The sequence below is a fragment of the Prunus avium genome, chromosome 4 (genome assembly GCF_965620075.1).
Source record: "Prunus avium chromosome 4, drPruAviu1.hap1.1, whole genome shotgun sequence".
Taxonomy (NCBI): Eukaryota; Viridiplantae; Streptophyta; class Magnoliopsida; order Rosales; family Rosaceae; genus Prunus; species Prunus avium.
The window spans coordinates 30,920,114-30,944,563 of NC_142287.1; the positions used below are offsets into that span (position 1 = coordinate 30,920,114).

General features: G+C 37.1%; 1 protein-coding gene across 1 annotated transcript in view; it reads right to left on the bottom strand.

The window, feature by feature from the left end:
- The window catches only part of LOC110768608 (cyclic nucleotide-gated ion channel 1-like), a 31,566-nt gene extending 8,460 nt beyond the window's left edge, over positions 1-23,106 (bottom strand). Inside the window, exons 1-5 of the mRNA XM_088252568.1 lie at positions 23,015-23,106; positions 22,735-22,791; positions 20,471-20,930; positions 19,854-20,051; positions 11,450-11,733 (exon numbers count right to left, since the gene is read on the bottom strand). Coding sequence (XP_088108694.1) covers positions 11,450-11,733; positions 19,854-20,051; positions 20,471-20,930; positions 22,735-22,791; positions 23,015-23,055 — 1,040 coding nt within the window. The 5' untranslated portion in view covers positions 23,056-23,106. The remainder of the gene's footprint in view (positions 1-11,449; positions 11,734-19,853; positions 20,052-20,470; positions 20,931-22,734; positions 22,792-23,014) is intronic.
- Between the last annotated feature and the right edge of the window lie 1,344 nt (positions 23,107-24,450).

Below are 24,450 nucleotides of genomic sequence, written 5' to 3' on the forward strand. Positions count from 1 at the left end.
AACAGAAATTGGATTTCCTCCGAGAGGGAGACCCAAGTACATCATAGGCCAACTGCCCACCTCACATCCCCAACTTCCAGCCTTAGCATCCAAGGAGGAAAAGCTGGAATTGATACCGAGAAGAGAGCTTTTCTCCTTGTTAATCTTCATACCCGAGACTGTACAAAACAACTCCAAAACCTCCAATAAATTACTCCAGTAATCCGCTTTATCTTCAAGGAAAAAGATAGTGTCGTCTGCAAATTGGAGGTGTGAAACTTCCACTGAGTCATGACCGACCACTAACCCGTGGAGGAGGTTTGCCTCTTGAGCCTTATCTATCAATCTACTCAGCACGTCACTGACTAGAGTAAACAGGAAAGCGGATAATGGATCGCCTTGTCTTAGCCCTCTAGTGGCCTTAAATTTACCTCTGGGTTTCCCATTAATCATCACAGAATAATTGACTGAATCCAAGCACCCTTTGATCCAGTATCTCCACTTTGAACCAAACCCTTTCATATCCATCACATGCTCAAGGAAGGTCCATTCGACATGATCGTAAGCTTTCTCAAAGTCAATTTTAAACACCAGCCCTTTCTTTTTCTTTTTTCTGATTTCCTCTACGACTTCATTTGCAACTAAGACTGCATCTAGGATCTGCCTTTTCTGAACGAATGCTCCCTGTGCTTGAGAGATAGTTTGGTCTAGAACTTCTTTTAATCTTGACGCCAGAACCTTGGAGATGACTTTGTACAGGCTTGTGACAAGACTGATCGGTCTGTAGTCCGTCACTTTCGAGGAGTTCGACTTTTTAGGGATGAGACAGATAAAGGTTTCATTTGTGATTCCATTGACAACTCCACTATGGTGAAATTCTGCCATAACCCTCATGAGGTCTTCTTTGATGAGCTCCCAGCAGGATTGGAAGAAAAACATCGAGAACCCATCCGGCCCCGGAGATTTGTTCTTGCCACAATTGAAGACTGCTAGCCGGACTTCCTCCACTTCAAAAGGCCTTTCTAGCCAGACTGCATCCTGATGACTGATTGGGCTCCAGTTTAGACCATCAATTCTCCTGCCTGAGTTTCTGTTGCTGCTATAAAGCTGTTTGAAGAACTTTACAACTTCCCTTTCTATACTTGCTTCATCTTCTATTGCTCCCAGCTCCTCTACTTCTAGAATTTCTATAAGGTTTCTTTTTTGGAATCCGCTTGCCACTTTATGGAAATACGATGTGTTCCCATCGCCCTCTCGAGCCCACTCAACTTTTCCTCTCTGCCTCCATCTCGTTTCCTCCTTTTGAGCCAGGTCTCCCAGCTTGGTGAGAAGGTTCTCTCTTTCATTCCTTAGTGAGTTGCTCAGGCCTTCGCAACCTTCAAGCTGGTCCAGAACCAACAACCTAGCTTCAGCCTCCCGCTTAGCCATCTCAATCTCCCCAAAGACCTCCTTGTTCCATAACTTCAGTTTCCCTTTTAGGGATTTTAATCTTGTCATGAATTTGTAACCTTCCCAACCAGAGTGTTGTTCCTCATTCCACCACTGTTTTATTCTTGTCTTGAAATCCGGGTGACTCAACCACATGTTTTCGAAACGGAAAGGCGAGGGACCCCATTTGGCTCTAGCCGTATCCAGTTCGATGGGGCAGTGGTCAGAGGTGGTCCTCGGCAAAGCTTTGTGTCGGTAGTGAGGGAAACGCTCTTCCCAATTCCCAGATACTAGGAAACGGTCTAGTCTGCAGCACACTGCGTTCTCCCTGAGATTGGACCAGGTGAATGAAGCGTTGAGTAAGTTGGGATCCCGCAGGTTGGTGTCTTGAATAAACTCATTGAACTCACGCATACTTTTCGTAGCTCTACCGCCATTAGACTTTTCCGCTAAGAACCGAACTACGTTAAAGTCACCTCCGAGACACCATCTATCGCCGCAATAGCCAAACAAATCTGCCAGCTCTTCCCAGAAACTATACCTTTCCCTTTGTTTGCACGGGCCGTACACCCCTGACAACCACCAGTCTACAATCTTGATAGACACAGAAAACTCTCCCACCATGGAATCACTTACCGTGACTGTTTGAGAATTCCACATAATTAGTATACCTCCAGACCTTCCCACAGAAGGGGAGAAGACCCACTCCTTAAATCTGGATCCCCACACGCTCGCTACTAGTTGTCTATCCACCAGTTCCATTTTTGTTTCTATTAGAATGATAATGTCAGGTTTGAGTCTTCGTAGTTGTTCCTTCACCAACAGTCTTTTCCTCCTACTCCCCAATCCCCTTGTATTCCAGCTGATGATCTTCATTAATGAGAATTGTAATCCCTCGTATACGTCTCTTTCTCTTCTTTGTTCTTGTTCCCCAGATCGGCTTTGCCTCGCCTTCTTTTGGTTAAGTTCTTCTTTAGGGGCATCAGAGAGATGTCCATTTTGTTCAGTAGGACTTTATGCTGAAGATCATGCCGCCCTTTCTCTCTACGAATTCTTCTTTTCCTGGTGTAGTGCGAGTTTTTTGGATCAGTCGTAGTCACAGGTTCAACTTCTTCGTCAGCCTCATAAGCTTGTCCCTTAGTGACCTCATCTCCAGTTGCTCTCGAATCTGTTGGGTCTGCGAAGAGAGCCTCAAAGAGCCCTTCTTCCCCTATGAATGCAACAGGCTTGGGTTTAAACTCAATCGAGGACGCGTCGTCGGCATACTCCGAGTCGGACGACGGTAACGTAGCCGCTGAATCCATCGAGTCCGGGCAGATCGACGAAGCGTCGCCGATATCTTCAATCACCTCTTCCGCTTTTGAGAAGAGGAAATCAGCTTTCATTGGCCCCTCAGAGTTGGAGAGACGAGCGTCGATGTGGGGAAGATCGGATCTACGACCTCTAGCTCCTACCCCATTCTCCCTCCCAAATTTAGATAGGAATTTGAGGTGCTGTTTTGTCTTAGTCGAAGTGTACCCAGAGGTCGACTGCCGATGAAATATTGTGTCCTTATCCATCCCGTGCCTATAGGCAGTCTCGCTATGGGCTTTAGAGGGCACCGCTGTGTTGAGCACGAAGAGATTAGGGGGTGGGGACATGTGTTGGCCTGTAGGAATCTTGCTGGGGCCACCGGGTTCTGAGCCCAGAGGATATCTAGGAATGTGCGATCTGTCACTTAACACGTTTTGTCCCTGCACGCCTCCGAATATCAATGATGTAACCTCTATGCTTCTGTGTTCTGGCTCGGTATCCTCAATATTCTGCCACTCACTCACTTTGTCGCAAGATGGGGCCACTTGGGGAGAAATTCCGACCGCCGGGGGAGACGAGTTCACCAGTGATTCTCCGTCGAGAGCGGTCTGCGGATTCCGATCTGGAAGCTTCAGCGAGTTCAGCACGTCTTTCTTGTTGGGAAAAGCCTTATCTGATACGGTGGGTCGAACCGCTGAAGATATTGGTCGAATCTTCACGTGGAAAGTTTCAGTGCCTTCAGATATTCTCAGAATTTCAGGTAGAAAACCAGAGGAATTACTTCTAGTTTTAATCTTTGCTTCGAACAGGTATTTGAACTTTTCTGTCCTGTGCCCCACTTCAATCAAGCCCCCGCATTCCTCTCCTATGCGCTCAAAGAACTTCTTGCTCCACCAATGCATGGGAAGCCCTGAGATTCCGATCCAACCACCGTAGCTGACGATTTTGTGTGTGTTATTTTTCAAACCTTGTTCCCAGCTGAAAAGCCACACGTCAGTTTGATTCTCGACTGCCACTCTACCGATACTACTAACTTTCAGTGCCTCTAACTTGCTGTCACAAGTAAAGAAGGCTCGGTTAGCTTGGTATGGGAATAGAGTAATGTCTTTCTTTAATAAATCTCTTAGGGCGGCCCGAATGTCGTCCCAGGATTGATGAACGACTTGTCTTTCGCAGACCACCACCCAACTCCAGTTAGAGGTATCATCCGGCAGATCGTTCTTTTTTTTCGAGGTCTCTGCTACCTGACTGGTTTGAACTGCCTCTTTGTAGGTCTTGTTAGATGCACTGCTGCATGCTCTTGAGCCACCGCGATCGTCTGATACAAAGCTTTGCTTCTCTTTTCCTGTCAGTATCGCCTCAAGGTTTTCTTTGAGAAGGATCCACCCTATATTATGCAGGCCCTGAGGAACAATTACAGACTTCACGACTCCGTACACACATTTTGTTAATCTCATATGAGTACCCTTGGAATTATAACTCCTCTCTAGTCACACTTGGTACGAGTCCCCTCTATACATTCTGAAGACTACCTGTTCTTTGCTGACCGAGAGGACCTGCAACTCATTAATCAGCCATGCCACACACCTTAGCTCAAGGGAGATGTGGAAGAATCGTTTCCTGACCATCTCGGTGATTAATAAAGACCCTCCATACGACCCTTCATCTACTTTAATCCTGAACTTCTTTGCTTCTATGTTGAAAAATCTCGGTACGTGCCTCGCGCTCACTACCCTTCCCATCTTACTCAGCGCTGATTCCCCATGTTTTGTATAACTGAATATTTGCCCTACTTTGTTTGACAATAGGAAGTCAAGAAAAAGAGTTGTTTAGGGATGACGACCAAACCAAAAGCTTTTCTACATGGCAAGAATTGTAAAAAAATGTTTTAAAACGTCTCAATTACTAGGGGGCTTTTAGTAATTGCGGTCCTGTATCTTTGATTTTTGGGCTTTACCTCTGTGGGCTTGTTTGTTTATCGGGGTTGCTTATCTTTATTTCCTTTGGGCCTTCTATAATATCTGGCCTTTGCCTTGTTTTTCTCGGTTCCACACAGAATTCATTTCACAAAAAGGGAAATAGAAAATGAAAATGTCAAAATGAAGACAATAGAAATATTAATCCATGATTAAGGGAAAACAAAAACAAAAAAGGAAGTGTCAACTGTTTCAAGTTTCAACGGCTAAGGATTGTCACAACTTCAAGTTTTTATTCTTTTTTAGTTTTTTTCATACAAACGATATTGGAGGAAGAGAGATTCGAAGACAAAATATAAGCTCTAAGGTTGACTTTTATTAATCACTTTCCACAACTTCAAGTTTGTAATTACTTTGAAAGATGCGTTATGAACTTGTTCTTAGAAATTGGTAAATGCAATACTATCTTCTCTATTCGTAAACAAAATTGTACTAAAGTAAAAGGAAGTAGGCAAAGCCCTTATATTGGAGAGCCAACATTTATAAATCATCCTGTTTATGATCTTTTTAATAGATGTGGAACCCACTAATACAATAGGTTGACAAAGTGGTCTATAAATGTTGACAACAGTTTTGTATGAGAACTTAGTTATTTATTTAGTACGTGCATAAGAAATCTTAGTCTTACAATAATTTTATATGAGAATTTAGTTATTTATTTAGTACGTACATAAGAAATCTTAGTCTTGCAATAGTTTTATTTGAGAACTTAGTTATTTATTCCAGTATTGTACTTGACTTGACTTTCTGACTGAATATGTAGATTAGGAAAACCCTTGCCACATAATAGATAAAAAGGAAGATGTTCACCGTCACTCTTGGCCGAAATGTCCAAATCTAACTATGGAATGATCGTTTACTTTCCATCTTAATAATATGTTTGGAACCCGAACAATAAGCTAGGAAATAGTTTGCATTTCCATTTTATACTTTACTTGTTTTGGGAGACATGCACTTGGGGAGTGGACACATTGGCAAATGGATTTGATGTTCTTAATGAGTTTTTTCCCAAAAATTGATGGATCATTCTAAGTGCCTAGGTTGTCACTTAGGGGGGTGTATCCAATTAAGATTTTAAAAGAGTTCAAAAGAGTTTAAAAGTTTGGGTGTATTCAATTCAGATTTTAAAAGAGTTTGTAAAAATTTGGGTGTATTCAATTCAGATTTCAATTGATAATAAAAAAATACATCGAAATCTAGGTGTATTCAATTATGACTTTTTAAAAATCAAACAAAATTTAGGTGTATTCAAAAAGTAATTTATTTTGAAGGAATTAATAAGTTGCCCGATTTCGTTAGAAATTAAAGTGGTAAGTACATATAAAAAAGGCCCTGACAAATCTTATGTCAACCCTAGAAACTTTGAACGTGCTCTACGCTTTCCAGTCCTTGAACGTGTGTGCTTGTCAAGTGGATTTATATATGTATGATCTTTCATCGTGTGTTTGAATATTTGTTGTTGCTGTACATCACCATATTTCGATGAACAATAGCATATATATCGATGTACATCATAATATGAATAGCTGCTGCTTGAATGGTTGTTGTTGTTGCCATATATAGATCAACATCAACACATTTGTTGCTGTAAATATTTGCTGCTGTACATATTGCTGAACATCAACACATTTTTGGTTGCTCTTATTATTATTTTTTAATTCTATGTTATCATTATAGGGTTTAGGGTTGCTGTTATTATTATTTTTTTGGTTGCTGTTATTATTATTATTATGTTTTTATTTGCTGTTAATTTTTTTTTTGGGTTTCTGTACATCATAGCCTTCTTCATCGATCTATAGTCATCCTTTTTTTTTTTTTTTGTATAATATCTATATATATCTAGTCCATGTCAAAACAAAAAGGAAAAAAATTATCTTCATATATATATATTTTCTTATGAACTAATTAAAGATTGCATGTATGTGGAGAGATGCTACGAATGACGGGAGTCAAAGATGAGCAATGAAGCAGATACTTATTCGTTTTTATGCATTTAGAATTATAGTTTACTTATCATTTTTTTTGTCATGAAATTACTTTTATGTTTTTATTTTTGCGCATTTTTCATAAACATGCAGACATAAATCCTTATTTGGTTGCACATTTGAACAAATTAGATGCCTTTTTTTTTTCTTTGGATGTATTGATTTGGAAGTTCTTTACAAAATGTTTTTGTAAAGGTACTTTTCACTTTTGAAAATCTAGAAAAACGATAAACAGCCCAAAAAAAAGAAAAAAAATATTTTAGAACTCTAATCAACTCTTTTAAAATCTGCGATAAAACTCTAACAAACATCATCAAAATCAATCTAGGAATTCAATCAAACTCTATGTGGAGTTGATAGAAATCAATTGAACTACATTGAACTCTATAAACTTTATAACTCCATTTAACTCTTTTAAAATCTTAATTGAATACACCCCCCTTAGATTTCTTTTAGGAGTGCAAGTTGAGATTTTAAAAGAGTTAGTTTAAAAGAGTTTAAAAGTTTGGGTGTATTCAATTCAGATTTTAAAAGAGTTTGTAAAAGTTTGGGTGTATTCAATTTAGATTTCAATTGACATTAAAAAATTACATCCAAATCTAGGTGTATTCAATTATGACTTTTTAAAAGTCAAACGAAATTTAGGTGTATTCAAAAAGTAATTTATTTTGAAGGAATTAGTGAGTTGTCCGATTTTGTTAGAAATTAAAGTGGTAAGTATAAATACAAAAGGCCCTGACAAATCTTATGTCAACCCTAGAAACTTTGAATGTGCTCTACGCTTTCCAATCCTTGAACGTGTGTGCTTGTCAAGTGGAGGTAAAAAATCTCTTCTTTTTTTCTACGCTTTCATATATGTACGATATCCAATTCAGTGCTTGAATAATTGATGTTGCTATACATCATCATATATCCAAGCAATTGCAGTTGCTTGAATAGTTGTTGTGCCTTGGATATGAGGAGTAGTCTGTATTCGATGCACATCATGATATGAATAGTTGGTGTTTCTTGAATAGTTATTGTTGCCATCATCATATATCGATGAACAGTACATCATCATTATATTTATTGCTGTGCATAATTTTTCTACGGTTTTTCTACTTTTCCTTCTTCTTTTTTTTGGTTGCTGTTTTTTTTTTTTTGTAAAGGTACTTTTCTCTTTTGAAAATCTAGAAAAACAATAAACAGCCTGAAAAAAAAAAAACATTTTAGAACTCTAATCAACTCTTTCAAAATCTATGATAAAACTCTAACAAACACCATTAAAATCAATCTAGGAATTCAATCAAACTCTATGTGGAGTTTATAGAAATCAATTGAACTATATCGAACTCTATAAACTTTATAACTCCATTTAACTCTTTTAAAATCTTAATTGAATACACCCTCCTAAATCTATTGTGAGTCCTTGTGTTGATTAATGATTATTAGGTCTATGATTAATTTGTTGACTAGTATTAGTGGGTCTAGGATTATTTGCTAATTGGTTGACTAGTCCCTAAGCTGAGACGCAAAATATCAATAGAGGGAGAATGAAGGGGAAGGGACTACGATGAGCCCGGTTCCGAGAGCAGGGTAAAATTTCACTAATTTCAAGAATACTGTAGCAATAAATTATATTTGGATGGTTTCGAACCCGCCCACCACCCTTGTGGGCACCATTCGATGCTCATATCCACCTGGGCTGTCGCAATGTTTCTCTGTAATACATTTATAACGACTCATTAGATTTAAAGAAATTAGCATATATATTTTTATAAATTTTACACTTATTGTTAATGTTTTTACCATATAATATAAACCCCTTTTATTACTTAATCTACACTTTTTTGTTGTTGTAAATTTATACGTATACCTCTTATTTCTTTATTGTTATTTAAACTACACATTTGTTATTCTTAACCTACATAATAATATATAAACAAACCCCTTTCATTACTTGCATATTATTATTATTATTATTTAATATATATATATACATTTATCTATACTTGCATATTCTTGTTCTATAAATGACTACTCATTTTTGAAGTCTTTGTGTTTGTCAATACAACTTAGATCATGATGAAATGCATTTCCTTTAAAAAGTTTTTGGGTCAAGATAACAGATTATTGGCTAAATAAACATGTTCTAAAGTTTCATTAAAACATTTCATATTTTTTCACAAATCCTTTGTTTTTATCCAATTTTTTTTATCAATATCGAAATTTTATTGATATTTTCTGATTTTTGGATCACTAATATTTCCAAAACCCTCGATATTTAATACATTGCCCACAAGTAAAGACTGCACAAAAAGGAAACCAAACAATGAAAATGAAAATGTTAATGCATGAAATGAAGAAAATAGTAATATCAAATCCAGGATAAGGGAAAAACAAACAAACAAAAATTTAGTAGCTGTTGACAAAAATAAACACTTAGTAGCTGATCAATCTTGTTGCAAGGAAGTGGAAACCACATGATCAAATTAAAGAAGAAAGAAAAAAAAGTGCCAACTGTTTCAAGTTTCAACGTACGGCTAAGGATTGTCTAAAGCTTCCACCTGCTGAATTATTGGGCAAGATGCCTTTGGAGACCAAAGTTTTCAAGTCACCAACTGAGAGAACAAAGGCTTCTACTTTTTTGGGGCATCGGAAAGTTCTTTCCGAAGGAGGTTGGTCAGTAAAAGTCTTGGTTCTCGTTGCCCAATCCAGAAGTTGTTCTCCAACAAACATACCTTTCTCAAGAGTTTCGATTTGGGAAGGTGCCTCTCTAGGATCGCTAATTGGCGGGTGGGCATGCACATAGCCTGATACAATATAGATCATCAAGTCAAGTGGCCGTCCCGCTTCAAAAATCAGGGCGTTATCCTGGAAGATCTTTGGCTTGAGATACTTGCAGATCCTATATAGCTCGTGATTGTGCATATCTTGAAGTTTGTTTACCTATATATATATATATATATATATATATCAGAAAATTAGATTCCAATACTTGTATAAGTTTCAATTTTCATTAATTCCGTTTGAAAGATTAAACAATAACGATATCGAGAGCGTCCCTACATCATTAAATTGGAAAACAAAAGCCTTCATGTCCTCAATCAAGCAGCCTAAGTCGACAGAAGGAATTTCTCTATTGGTTTGCACGTTTAAGATCAGTTCCTTGGCATCCCCTTCAAGGATAACGGTATCCTTGTAGGTTATTTTCTTTTAAGTATGTTGTTGTTTGGGTTCATTATAGTTTAGGTAAATAGACATACTTAGGTGGAATGATTTGGTGCCTTTTTTTTCCTTTCTTTTTGGTTATATGTAGTATGTTTCTAGGTGCCTTCCATTTTTTTGGTTTTTTCCTTCCTATTTAGGTACTTAATAGGTAGCATCTACAATCATGCTTTCTATTTTTTAGTTAAAATTTAGCTAAAAACATACAATAGCTATTTTAAGAGCTCTCTATAAAATTTTAACTCAATATACTCTCTAGTTTAGGGACTCATAAATGCTATAACTCTTTTTTAATTGGTCAATCTCTATAATAAAAAAAAAGAAAAAAAAGAGTATTAATTAAAGGTTTAAAATACTCATAAAATAAAGCAACATTATGAAAGCTTTCTTCATGGAAGCCATTGATGAGCTCAATCAAGCTTTGAGAAATAGAGGGATTGAGAGAGAAAGAGAGAGAAAGAGAAATATTGTGAAACTGATTTTCTCATTCAATGAATAATTGAACTTACAGTTCAAGACTTATATTTGAGCTAACTAACTAGCAAATTAAGTTAACAGAAACTAACAGCCAGCTCATCCCTAACTAACAGACACGTGACAGAAGGTATTGAATCATGAGCTACAATCTGGTGGTTTGGGTTGTAGGCTAGCACATTAAATTATAAGGTGCCACTAGGAGTCCTTTCTCTCTCTCCTCAGATTTAGGAGCTCCTAGAGGTCTTCCTATTTTAGGAGGTGGATAAGGAGCATGGTTAGAGTTGTATTTTTCTTCAAATCATCCCTAAAATTTGTCTAAGGAGGTGGTTTAGGAAGCCCATTGTGGATGCTCTTTATAAATTAATGAATTAAATAGTTAGAGGATTGTAATTAAACAGTTGCTAATTAAATGTCAATTTTTTTATGCGATGTCTACTTACTAGGAATGATGGAAATTATGACTCATAACCTAATTGGATCAATTCAATTACTCCCCTCGTTGATCTCATTTCTAATTTTAAGGGTACCCGACTTTCAACTTAGAATTAGAACCCTTGAAATACTTCCAACACTCATGTGTTGGTAAACACAAGAGAAAGAGGAATTAGAATAGTTTTAGTATCCGTTTTTGATAAGGAATAAGAAAGAGTTCTCAGTTGCAAGGACCTATATATTTTTAAATGACCCCTCAGTGCAATACTTCCGACCAACAACACAGAAGAAGAAAGAAAACGGAACGTACACTTTTCAGCTTCTCCATGCAGATATGGCGTTGTATAATGGCCTTAGGATTGTCGGCAACAACAGAGCAGATAAACTAAAAAATAGAGAGCATGATTGTAGATGCTTATGGTGCCAATATTGGAAAGACAACATTTCCATTTATGACCATATTTATATCTAATAAGTAGATAAAATACATAAATCATCGTGTCGGCATCCCTTTTTATTTTTTTTTTAAAAAAAAAAATTCTAACTCATAACGGTTGCCCAACCTAAGTTGTCATGTCAGATAGTATTAAAATGTGATATATTTATATGGTCATCTTATCATTACCTATTTCTTAATGAATTGCAAATAGCTTAACATGTATATATGCAAACCTTAGATTTCGGACGCCCCACCATAGACAATAAAGAAACCTGGTTGTAAAATGCGTCGATCTTGTGATTCCGGACCCAATGGCATCAAAAAATATTCCAAAATTTAATGCAGTAGCATTTGGTGGATTTGTGGGGCATAACTCATTTATGAATGTGGTATTTCGTGAAGTACTGCCACTGCAGTAATAAGTAGCGCCACCACATGCCTTGGTGTTTTCACAGTATTTGTACCAGCATGATATCTCTCTTTGAATTGAAAAGAAGTACCAAAAGCCTCCCAATACCTAAAAGGACAAAGGGTTAGTTCATGATTACATCATCACTATAAAGGTTAGTGAAATTTGGGATATATTTAACTTTAACACAAAACTTATTTATACCTCTTCACTTTAACAATGTTTACTCTAATAATGAGATTGGCCAGTCATTTTCTCTTCCTAACCACACTGTTCACAAAACTTCAATTTTTTTTGTCAGTAGGTAGGAAGGGCAAGAGGGAGTACATCGTTGGTTCCTCAAGATTGCACAATACCAAGTTTCGAACCATGCCATTTGGGAAGTAGGGGAGGGCCTTAACCACTAACTTAGAGCACTTTCATCCATTGGGCTATGGCAAAAGCCAAAGGCAAGTAAGGGCAGACACTATTCACATAAATAGTAATTGCCATAACAATTTTTTGATGCATTCTCAACCATTGCCATGCCCAGTTGCGGAACCGGGAATTGAGGTTAGAGGGGGCCCTCTTGCAAAATATAAAATAAAGAGAATGAGAGCATAAACACTACAGGTTCTCGTAGAGCTTCTTGAGAATCATTTTTAGACCCCAAGACCAATATAGCCTAAATTAAAAATCAAGAAATAAGCTTTAAATTACAGCTTTCACACATCAAGTTATAGTTGTTGTATATATAAAACCCTTGTATCCTCTTTCAATATTCAATTCAATTCATACACACAGCAATAAATTATTTACACACAAAGAAAGAAGGAAAAGAAGAGTGAAATGGCTTGGATGAGAGAGAAAGAGTTGAGTAGGGGCATGGGAGCACTTTAGTCCCTACGTGGCTCTGCTACTGGCCATAGCAACCCAAGGGCAACCATTATTCACATGAGATATGAGGAGAAGAATTTGCATGAATTTTGGTGTGGGAAGTGAAAAACATGGCTAGGTATTTATAGAAAAAAAATTCTAAATTTTTTGGTATTTTTCCCCCTTTTTTTCAATTTTTTTGGTCGCTGATGTAAACTTTTCTTCATAATAAAAAATTGGTCGATGACGTCAACTTGCCCAAGCAAATCTTGCTTTTGGGCTTGCCCATTTTCATGGACTCACTTCTTGCCATGGCAATTTTTCCTTTGTGGAGATTGTTTTTGGAGTCTATTGGGTGGATGGAAGTGCTGCAAGCCCCCACGGGGCAATAAGGGGAATGGGCCTTTTAAGAAAGGAAGAAGGCCATAACCATGGGTGAAAATTTCCAGGTCCAAACAGGTATATATACTATCATCATTAAGAGCACCTCCAACCTTTACCCAAGATTGGGCAAAAGGGCCCCCAAGGCAGCCCAAGACAGCTCCAGCGGAAGAAAAATGGCCCGGGCAAAAGGTGGGTCCCATCGAACTGGGCAAGCCCACAGGCAGATCTTGCCTGGGCTGCAGCCCGAAGGCACTGACGTCAGCGCTGATGTTATGCTGACGTCAGTGAGTAAAAAACATCCAAAAAAATTTCAATTTTTTTTTAAAAAATACTAAAAAATTATAGATATTTTCCCTATAAATACATAACAATTTTATTCACTTTCTAAATTGTTTATATTTTGTTGCATAATCTTCTTTTTTTTCTTGCCCTTGCCCTAGCCTTCCAAGGGTGGAACCAACTAAGGCAAGGCTGGCACTATTCACGTGAATAGTGGTAGCCCTTGCCTTCAACTCCACCCATTTGCCCCTTGCCATGGCAAGGGGGGGCTAGGGCAGCCACTATTCACATGAATAGTGGTTGCCCTTGCAAATAGTAAATTTTGTGTTTCCACCCATTGTCATGGCTAAGGGCAATTACTATTCATTTTTTTGTTTTTTTCACAAATTTTTTTACCTCAATAATTAATTTGGATAATATTTTCGGATAAGATTTCCGGGTTCCTACGTGTCATGACTATTCATAATCGGATAAAATTTCGGGATAAGATTTTTGGGTTCAATTTTCGGATGAATTTCAAAATTCAAATTTCAGATAAAAATTTGGGTTCAAATTTCAAATTTCGAATAAATTTGGGTTCAAATTTCAGATAAATTTGGGTTCAAATTTCGGATGAATTTCAAATTTCAAATTTCAGCTAAATTTGGGTTCAAATTTCGGATGAATTTCAAATTTCAGATAAGATTTTCATCCAATCAAATCAAGCCATGTGGCATCTCTATCTTGCCAAAATATTCTATAAAACCAGAGGCTCAGCTACCTCTCACACCACATCTTTCTATATTTTCATTTCTCAGAGTTTAGAATTCATACTCAATTCATTCTCAATGGAAGATTTTAGGAGAAGCTTGGAGAGGCAAGAGCGAGAAAGAAATGAGAGAAACCGTAGAGCAGATGAAATCAATGAGTTGCAGAGACAAGTTGATGAACAAGTTGTCATAGCAGTGGCTTTGCAAGATGAAGAGAACCAAGGTCGCCACCATGGTTCACAAGTCGGCCGCCGAAAGAATGTGGACAGACATAGGCATTCTCGGGGTAAGAATCTTTTGGAAGATTATTTTATCTCAACTTCTTTGTACTCTAATGTTGATTTTCGAAGGAGATTTAGAGTGGCACCCCATGTGTTCAATAAAATCATGCATGATATTTGCAATCATGATGCATATTTTGTTCAAAAGTGTGATGCTACTAGGGTTTTGGGACTTCTTCCGGAGCAAAAGCTTACTGCTGTTATACGAATGTTGGCGTATGGAGCATCTGCTGATCAGGTGGATGAGGTTGCCCGGATGGGGAAGTCAACTACGTTGGAGGCTTTGGTAAGATTTTGTGATGCGGTTGAAACTCTGTACACTAGAGACTACCTACGTAGACATACGCCCAGGGACCTACAACGGCTTCTACAAAAAGCCGAAGCTCGAGGATTTCCAGGAATGGTTGGCAGCATCGACTGCATGCACTGGCAATGGAAGAATTGCCCAACTGCTTGGCAAGGTGATTACGGAAATAGAAAAGGCCAAAAAAGTATCATCCTTGAAGCCGTTGCTGGCTTCGACACATGGGTTTGGCATGCCTTCTTTGGAGTTCCTGGATCCCAAAATGACCTCAACGTGCTGGGTCAATCCCCGGTCTTCAACGATGTTTTGAGAGGCCAAGGCCCCAATATCACCTATGAAGTCAACAATACAGTCTACTAGACGGGATATTATCTAGCTGACTGATCGGTTCATAATTGTATATCATTTTGTACCCTTCTAGCTTATGATTTGGTTATGTTATTGAGTTAAACTTGTGCTTTTAATTCATTTTCTATTTTGATAAGTCCATAATTTCATACACTTGCATGCCTTCTTTACTTAGTGATTTTGCTTAGTTTCTCTTTATTTTGAGTCACTTACCTATGTTTGTGTGTTTTGTAGGTTAAGATAGCAAGAGATAACATTTGATGCAATCCATGCATGTTAAGGGCTGATTGGCATATGAGGAATATGAGCTTAAAGACAAACACATTTTGGCTACAACCCCTTTCCAGCCCAATTTCGTAGGTCAACTTCTTGGCCTTGGATCAGCATGCTATGGGGCTCGAATGAGGTGAAGATCTTCATGAAACTTGTTCCAATGGGTGTCTACTACAACATATCCAAATTTCAGCCCAATTGGACATTTGTGGAGTGCTCAGCCCGTCCAACACCCAACCTTGCTCAGCAGGATTTGCAGCTGCCAGCTTTGAGCCTTATCTCCTCCTTTAAGCCATGTGCCTCACCCATGCTGCAACTGACTTTGGATCCAACATAATGAGTGAAGTGGGGAGGCATTCCAGCTATGAAATTCTAAAGGAGCAAGTTGGTACATGCTGGAGTTATTATAGAGAAAGCATGTGCATGCATGTGAAGCAAAGAAATGAAATGAAGTCAATTCCAGTCTCTGTTCGGCAGCCAACTTGCAAGGCCCAAAACACACACTTCTACTGCTCCGATGGGAATACATTCTTCATAGAAGTTGTTCCAATGGGTGTCTACTATAACATATCCAAATTTGAGCCCCATTGGATAAGTTTTTAAACCTCTGGCCTTCCTACACCAAGTCTGGTTCAGAAGACTCGTTTTTGTTCAACAACCAAAAGAAGACCACATGGGTTGGCAGCAAAAGGCAGCCACAATTGATCACCTTTGATCCCATGTGAAGAAAGCTTGAGGTGCAGCAAAAAAAATATGGGATGAGATTGATTCCAACCACACTAACATAGACAAGATGAAGTGTGAGTTATGGGTTGTACTAAAAGAGGAATGGTGGTGTTGGATTTCATTATGTTGTTCCCTCCCTCTTAGCCCTATAAATAGAGAAGCCTTCAAGCTTCAAATCACACCCCAAGGGGGGGGAGCTCTCAAACACTTCTCTAGAGCTCCCTTCCCTTCTCTCCCTCAAATTCTCTTAGTTTCCTTTCTAGTTTTCAATTGTTGTAATGAAATATTTGTGCTGAAATTCTCCTTAAGTTTTTCAAGTTCTACTTTACTTTTATTTGTAATGTACATTCTTTCTTAAGTATTCAAGTTTAATTAGTTTCCAAGTTTCAATTATGATTTTTGTTCTTATTCATTATGCTTATAAGTTAATATGCTAGTTTGAATGATTGATCACCATTTAGGCTTGCATGTTAGCTATCTTGGTTTGAATTAAGAGTAGACACCATGCTTTAATTCGAATTGAACTATGAATAGGAAGAGTATGTATGGACATTCGACAACAGGGATTAGATACATGCTTGGTTGTTTAAATTGTTCTTCTATACTTAATGGGTTCCTAATGCTTAGTTTTAGGTTAGACAACAAATGATCAAATTAGGGAATTAGGAACACAAGGTTATGACCAAACACCATGGCTTAATCATACTTTAGCTAGAATCAATCCGTTAATCTAATTGAACTTGGGAACTTATTTGCTTGAGTTATTTCATTCTTTCTTGTTTTATTTATTTTCTTTTTTCATTTCTATTTTGTGTAGGGGAAACAAATTGGATCATTCAATCACCAATCCTCGTGGGATCGACCTCGCACTTACATATGCTATACTACCAAACGGCTCGTGCACTTGCGAGTATCACAAGTTGAGGATGCAGTTTAAACCATTTTGGTGCAGCTGAATCGAAGCAACACTGACGGCATCTACCCGAGGTGGACCACATTTGTCAAATCCATTCCGAATCCCCGATCCCAGAAGGAAAAATTATTTGCTACTTATCAAGAAAAATACAGGAAAGATGTCGAAAGGTGTTTTGGCATCCTTCAAGCTCGGTGGTTGATTATTCGAGGTGCAGCCCGTATGTTTGATGAGGAGGTCCTCAGAAGCATTATGATGACTTGCATCATCCTCCATAATATGATTGTGGAGGATGAGTATGATTATGAAGCTGAAGAGGTCTATGAATCGGATCCCATGAACACGGCTTTGACACGAATTTATGAAAGGCCCATGGGGCCAAGTGGAGAACCGTTTGAACCGGAGCCGTTGGTTAGGGATGGTCGTTTCATGACCCGTATGATAGATCGATATCAAGAGATGCAATCTTCGTATGTTCATGAAAGGCGTCAATGTGACTTGATGGCGCATCTATGGGCGGTGATAGGCAATCAAGATGAATGATGGAGCATAGATGCTTTGGTTATGTTTTATTTATTATGGTTTGGTTGTGGTTTTTAGTTTTTTTTATTTTAATTATGTTTTGTTTGATGTATGGAATATGTTGAATAAAAATGTCTTTTATTGAATGCTTTGTTTATTAAATAAAGAAATCCAATACAAGTCATTAAGAATTACTACTACTAAAATAAAAAACATGAATTACAACAACTTTAATAGAAAACATGAATTACAACAACTTTAATAGAAAACATGAAAAATACAAATACATGAAAAGGTATGCCAACTAATTTAATGGTTTTCATCATTTAACCAATCCGTGTTGCTAGGCCCATCATCTTGGAAAAGTCTTTTTCTTCTCATAACATCCCTGCGTTCTAGCTTCCAAAATTGTTTTGTTTCAGGGGACATATGGCTTGTATCCATCGCCATGGTTTCCCGATCTGTCTTCTCCATATCTTTTTTGCGCAAATACTCCCTTTCTCGTGAAAACTAGGCTTGAATTGCCATCTCGTTATCTTGGCGTTTCTGCTCCAGTTCAATTCTTATGGCATTTTGCCTTGCAATTTCCTCCAAAAACTTTGAATTACTATTACTTGAATTACCCGCTTTTTTTGCCTTCGCAGCCTTTCGGCCAATGGGCCTCGGCTCCTTTTCGATGGGTGAGTCTTCACTCATAGGGGAATCGAGAGGTGACTCCGATGTCATTAAATTACGGAGTGACGTCTCATTTAACACAACGGGGGGACCCGTGGGAATAATTATGAAGCGTTTGCAATATTACACCACATCCCAACATTCATGATGGTTGAAACTTTTTTTGCCACCTCCGGTTGCACCGAACCACATCTGTGCTTGAATCATCTATTTAACAAAAGCAAATGGAAATGCAAGAAATATTTAAAATATATTGGATATGCAAGTAACCAAAAAACAAACAAATGGAAATGCAATTAACCTTACAAATAAATTGGAAGTGCAAGAAATATTAAGAAACAATTGGAAATGCAAGAAATATTAACAACATATTGAAAATGCAAGAAATATTAACAACATATTGAAAATGCAAGAAATATTAACAAATATTTAAAATGCAAGAAATATGAACAAAATATTTAATTTGCAAGAAATATTAACAAAATATTGAAAATGCAATAAATATTAACAAAATATATAAATTAGGACATTAAACTTAATGAAACGAAAATTACAAACTACTTACCTCGTTAGTACGATTTTCCCCGCTTATACAGTTTTCCATTGCTTTTGACAACGCATCTCTCCATTTTCCCAACTCTTTATTTAGAATTTTCCACCTACTAGATAATGCCATTTCCGTACGAGTAGACCCCGGAATTTTTTCACAAAATTCGGCATGAATTTTTTTCCACATATGAAAAAATTTCATCTCATTGCCTGTCACGGGGACAATGACAAACTTGGAGCCAAGCCTCAGACAAGGAAACATCTTCCATGGTGCTCCACGCCCCTCCGGTTTCGATAGAAGAAGCCATAAAAAGAAGAAGAAAAAAAATACAAGGTTAAAGAGAGGAAAATGTTGAATAAAGAGTGAATAATAGTAGAAGTATAATAAAATGTATAAGGATTGGTGTTGAAAGTGAAGGGTATTAATAGGTATTTATAGAAAAAAAAAATCAGAATTTTTTAGTATTTTTTTTAAAAAATTTCGATTTTTTTTCATAATTTTATTGCCAAAAAATCGCTAGCCATTGGATTGGAGGAGAGAAGCAGATCGGAGCGCCCAGGTTACGACACCTATCTTCTAGCCGTTGGTGATCGCGCAGGGCTGACGTCAGCGCAAGCGAATTCAATTTTTTTTACCGTTGGCGTGTGCATTGCACGCGCCAACGTTAAAAAAAATTGACTGCGCTCGCTGACGTCACCCGTCACCCCAAACCGAGTTTTGGACCTCGGGCCAGCCCAACTTGCTGGGACCCGCACCTTTCCCGGGCTTGGGCTCACCGCTGGAAACTCCTTTTTTTGCTTTTCTCCCCCCAGCCTTGGGCTAGGCTCATGGCTGCACTTGCTCTTAGCCTTGCCTTAGCCTACATGGGTGGAGGTGCTCTAAAGGATGTTGAGTGTTTTCTTTTCTTTTTAATGGGTTGTTATGTCACTACCTAACGTAATAACCATGGATGAGTTGCAGATAATGGAGGAAAAGGAGGCAGAAAGGCCAAGAGAGAAGGGTGAAAAGTTGAAAAAGAAAATTGATTAACCCTAAAACTCATAAAATGTAAGTGAAACAAATATTAGTAGGTGACTATTTTAAATGACGGGGCATGCATACATCGGTTGCCACATAATGTGATTAGCTAAATGTGATAATTTTACAGTGTACCTAAATGGCAGCACTTTTCTAATAGGGGTGGAAGCCATCAAAATAATGTGTATGAACTATGTAATTTATAGATGTAATCTCTAGCATTATTAATTAACTCGGATAAAATTGAGTTTTAAAGAAAAACTTATTTATTTCAAACATAAGAGAACTTTTAGTCAAGAAGTAGTTATGAAAATAAGGATAAGACATAAATATGTATGAGTTATGAACTTACATGACTAGCAAGGATGTAGAAAAATAAATTGAGTGTAGCTCGAACCCATTTTCTGGCATGATACATGTTATCCGTACTGAATATGTAGATTAGAGAAACCCTTGCCAGATAATAGATAATAAGGAAGACGCTCACTGTCACTCTTTGGCTGAAATGTCCAGAGCCTCCTGGCTTGAAATAGAAAACTGCTATTGCCAACTGGACAAAAAACAGCAGGTTAGAGACTAGACTCACTGAGCAAATGTAACTTTGTGCGTAAGACAATATTGACCAAAATATATAAACCTTGATTGATTATCATATAATCTTATATATCATATTATCATATATATACATATATATACACACACACACATTGAAGGACTCGTTATAGTAAATCCTATATGATGAAAAAAAATTAGAATATTACATAATTCGATGGAGTTGTCAAGAATATGGTAAAAACATTTCCAAATACAAATGTGCAGGTGAAGGTTATTAGAGCAAAATATTTTTTTATTTATTTTCATGATAATGATATTCTAAATTACCCCACATTAGAGGAGGAGGTTCGAACTCGAGTACAATATTGCTGGCAAAAAGAAAAGACAACAAAAGTTGAGATTTCGGTCTCTTACCTGTGGAATGGGAAGCATAAGGGAAACGGCAATTAGGATACCCACAAAGCCAATAAAACTACAGTAGTAGGTACGACGAAGTGTTCCATCCCAGTCGTCGATCTCGTTGGTATATATTCTATACCCAGAAATTATAGTACGCAATGCGAAAGTGGCATCCGGAAGTGCTCGAAGAATAAGAGCTGCAGTCCTCAAGTTTTTGTCTATTCCAAGGCACTTATCCTTCTCATCGATGATTGGAATGTAAAAGAAGAGAGGATCTAGTGACACTGCAATACATGATAATATAAATATACTTTTCCTCGTTAATAGAGAGAAGAAGGAGAAGAAGGAGAAGAAGATGCGCCCAAAAATTCCCTTCCATTTAGCAGTTGCATCCCTTTCTTCCTTCCTTGGACTACCTATCTCAATTGAATCCTCGTCTGAATCGTCATCTGGCCAATACTCGCTGAAAATAAGCCTGTCAGAAGGGAAAAGCTTTTATTATGAATTGAGATTCAAATTCAACAAAAAAAAGTTTTCCATTAATGAAATAAAGCATGATGATGCTCCTTGCTCATAACAACTTCTCATTTGCTTAGTAACGTGGCTCCTTTCTTCGGAAGTCGTTACCAAACGTTGGTGGTGGTAGCATAGTTTATTTATGGAGGTTTTTATTTTATTTTAATGGGATATAGTTATTTTTGGATTAAACAAAGAGTTGTAGAGACTTCCAAACATGGAATAAAAATACATCTACAAGTTTCAAAACAGTTTGTGATTGAACCACATTACTAAAATAAATCAGGCACTTTAGGTTGTTTCAATAAATTAAATGAACATAGCAAAACAATAATTAGATAAAAAGAGACTAGCTCAATATAAATCTAATAATAACTTTCGCTTCCTTACTTGCCTTGAAGCTATTTGCAACAGGGAGGTGATACTATATATTATTATATTATGGAGGTTGGGTCAAAGTTGCTGGAAAGTAAAATTAGCAAAGGCTTTATTAATTCTTTTTCACAATTTTTTAATTTTTTATGAAGATGTTAACAATGGGATCCATATGCTAATAAATTGAAGCTATTGAATTATACCATTGAAAGTAAAACTACAGTTCAATTCAATAGATACAAAAATAGTTCAATAATTGAACAACCATTGTGGATGCTCTTAGATCGATGTTTTTTTTTTGGGTTTTTCTTGGGATGTTTACTGATCAAGAAGAAAGAAAGGGAGTACATTTGCAACCAAATGAAACAAAAGGCAAAGAAAGAGGTGAGGATATTACAGAAACTTAGGGCTCGTTTGGTATCCTATTTAAAAAAAAAAGAACTAAAAAATCATGATTATTTTTTTTAACATGATTTTTTAAATATTTATTTTAAGATCTTAAAACTTGTTGGTAATGAACTCCAAACTATTTTTAAGATCTAAAAATTTTTGAAATTAAAATTAGAAAATCAGAAATCGTATATCCCCAAATTGAAATTAACAAAAGAAAAGAGGAGGAGAGAGAGAGAGAGAGAGAGAGAGAGAGAGAGAGAGAGAGAGAGAGAGAGAGAGAGAGAGAGAGAACTGTAAAACCTTACTTTTTGTGAGAAAAACGATAATTGTATTCATAAGTTAGGCACAAAGACCATCAGCTACAAGGGCACACACAAATGCCCACATATGGTTAAAACAAAAAAACCACATAAGACAGAAATTTTGGCATAAAAGCCACATGCCTGAACAAACCAAACATCAATCACAGCACCCAAATCTACCAATACAACTACAACTTTTAACTCACAAGTACAAAACCTCACTTTATTGAGCCACAAATCTCACTTTTTTGTTTTTAAAATTGGGTCTTTTTAAGTTGTTAGGCTCACCACATTGTGTACCATCTCTTTAATAGAGGTGGAGCCCATCAATACAATGGGACCCAACTCTATTAGAGATGGGGTACACGATGTGGTATAAAAATATCATAAACCTAGCAATTTTCTATTCATTCGAAGTTATAATCAAACTAAACTATAAAAGAGAGTTTCCATAACATCAATCAACAGGGACTCAGTTTATCCCTTCATCTTCTTGTATTTACTGACTTCAAACCTAGGCATAAATTACTGAAGAAAATAAAAACAATATTAATGAATGAAAACGAAATAAACCTAAATTATAAGAAGAGACTTTGCAAGCTAAGCTACTAACTCGAAATAAATCTAATAGTTGCTAGCTACACTTTTTGGATCGTCATCTGAAAAGCCTCAAAAAATTGAAGGTATGCTAACCTGAAGATACGGACCACATAGGCCCAAACGCTCTTAATTCGCTCAAGGATAGTAGGCCTGAAATATAAACAACTGCAAGTCATTACATTTTTATTTTTGAAGAGTAAGGGTGGTTTTCATTTGAATGTAATGTAACTAGTGGAGGATCAATGTGATCTCATTTGAATCTAATGTAACTAGTGGGGATTTCATTTTCAAAGAACCCATTCCGCGAATCAAATGGGCATAATGCTACAACCTTAGATGGTGCATTTTCTTGAATAAACAAATGATTACTTACCTTCTAGGAGAGATGCTACTGATCATCAAGTGCCGTGGCATTTTGGCTTCCCTACTTGCCTTGAAGCTATTTGCAGAGAACCAATGAGACTGTAAAGCTAATTATGTACAAAGAGCAGAATAATGTGGGTGAAACTTGCAATGCAAGTATAAGCCTTGCGTTTCATGTTTGGAACTCTCCTCTCTTTATATGTACGAGAAATTATTGCATGTACCCCAAAAATCAAATTAACAATCCCCAACCAAAAGAAAAGAATAAACTTTTGTTTCCAAAAGAGGAAAACAAACCGGGCGAGAGAAAGAGAAGGGCAGTCCTAGCTAAGAAGGGAAGGGAGTACATATGCATCCATAAGAACAAAAGAACAAAAGATGATATGTTCGGTACACGAATAAATCTTGAGCCTTGAGGTTGCAAGAGTTGCCGGTACAAGCACAAGGCTTTTACTTTAAACTTATGTGAACTTTGGGGAAAGAGAGCAAGAGAATCCTCAAGGTATGGAGAAATTCATCTTTCTTACCTGATAAGCCTTGTTGTGATGAGAGATAGAATACAAAGGGTAGGAACACATGTTACACGAAAGTAGCATATCATAGGGTACCTTTTTGGTGGCTTCCTCAATCATTCGACAACATGAGCCAAAGCAAAAGTTGTTTGAAATTCTTAACCCCACGTCTGGCGTAACGTAAATAACTAGGCAGCATGTGAGCTCATATAAATACAATAATTAAACAGCTAAATATTACAACTAAAGATTTATACAAACTCAAACTAGTGTATGGAATTAAGCTGGATAAACTGGAGGCAGCTAGCACCATGCTTTGATAATCTCTGACAAATTATGAGTGAACTAAGCGTCTAATAATGAAAGAAATTAATTACCAAAGTTTTAGGCCATGTTTGTTTGACAGGAATGTTAAAAGGGATACATGAATTGTAGTCCTTATATTTTGGAATAGAATGATCTTTTACTTTCCATTTTATTAATTCAGGAATTCAAACAAGAGCTTGCATTTCCATTTAATTCTTTACTTGTTTTGAGAGTAAATTATAATTAAATAAAAAGGGGAGGGCGCCCAGGGGTGGTGCATGTGTTAGGAAAACCCGATGATGTATTTGGCGCTACACATGATTAAGGGGTTGGATAATTTAAAATATAAAAAGAAGCTGCCAGGAAAGTATGCATTTTCCAATATTAATACAATTAAGCAGCCCTTGAAATTTCAATATCCTTCCAATTTTCTCTTTATTGACCTTAGATATGGTGTCCCACGCTCGAGGGGAAGACTTGTCTCCTCCAATTTTTTATTTTTGTTCCTTTAAACAAACTTGGGTGGAGATAGGAAGTCAAGAAAAAGAGTTGTTTAGTGACGACGACCAAACCAAAAGCTTTTCTACATGGCAAGAATTGTAAAAAAATGTTTTAAAACGTCTCAATT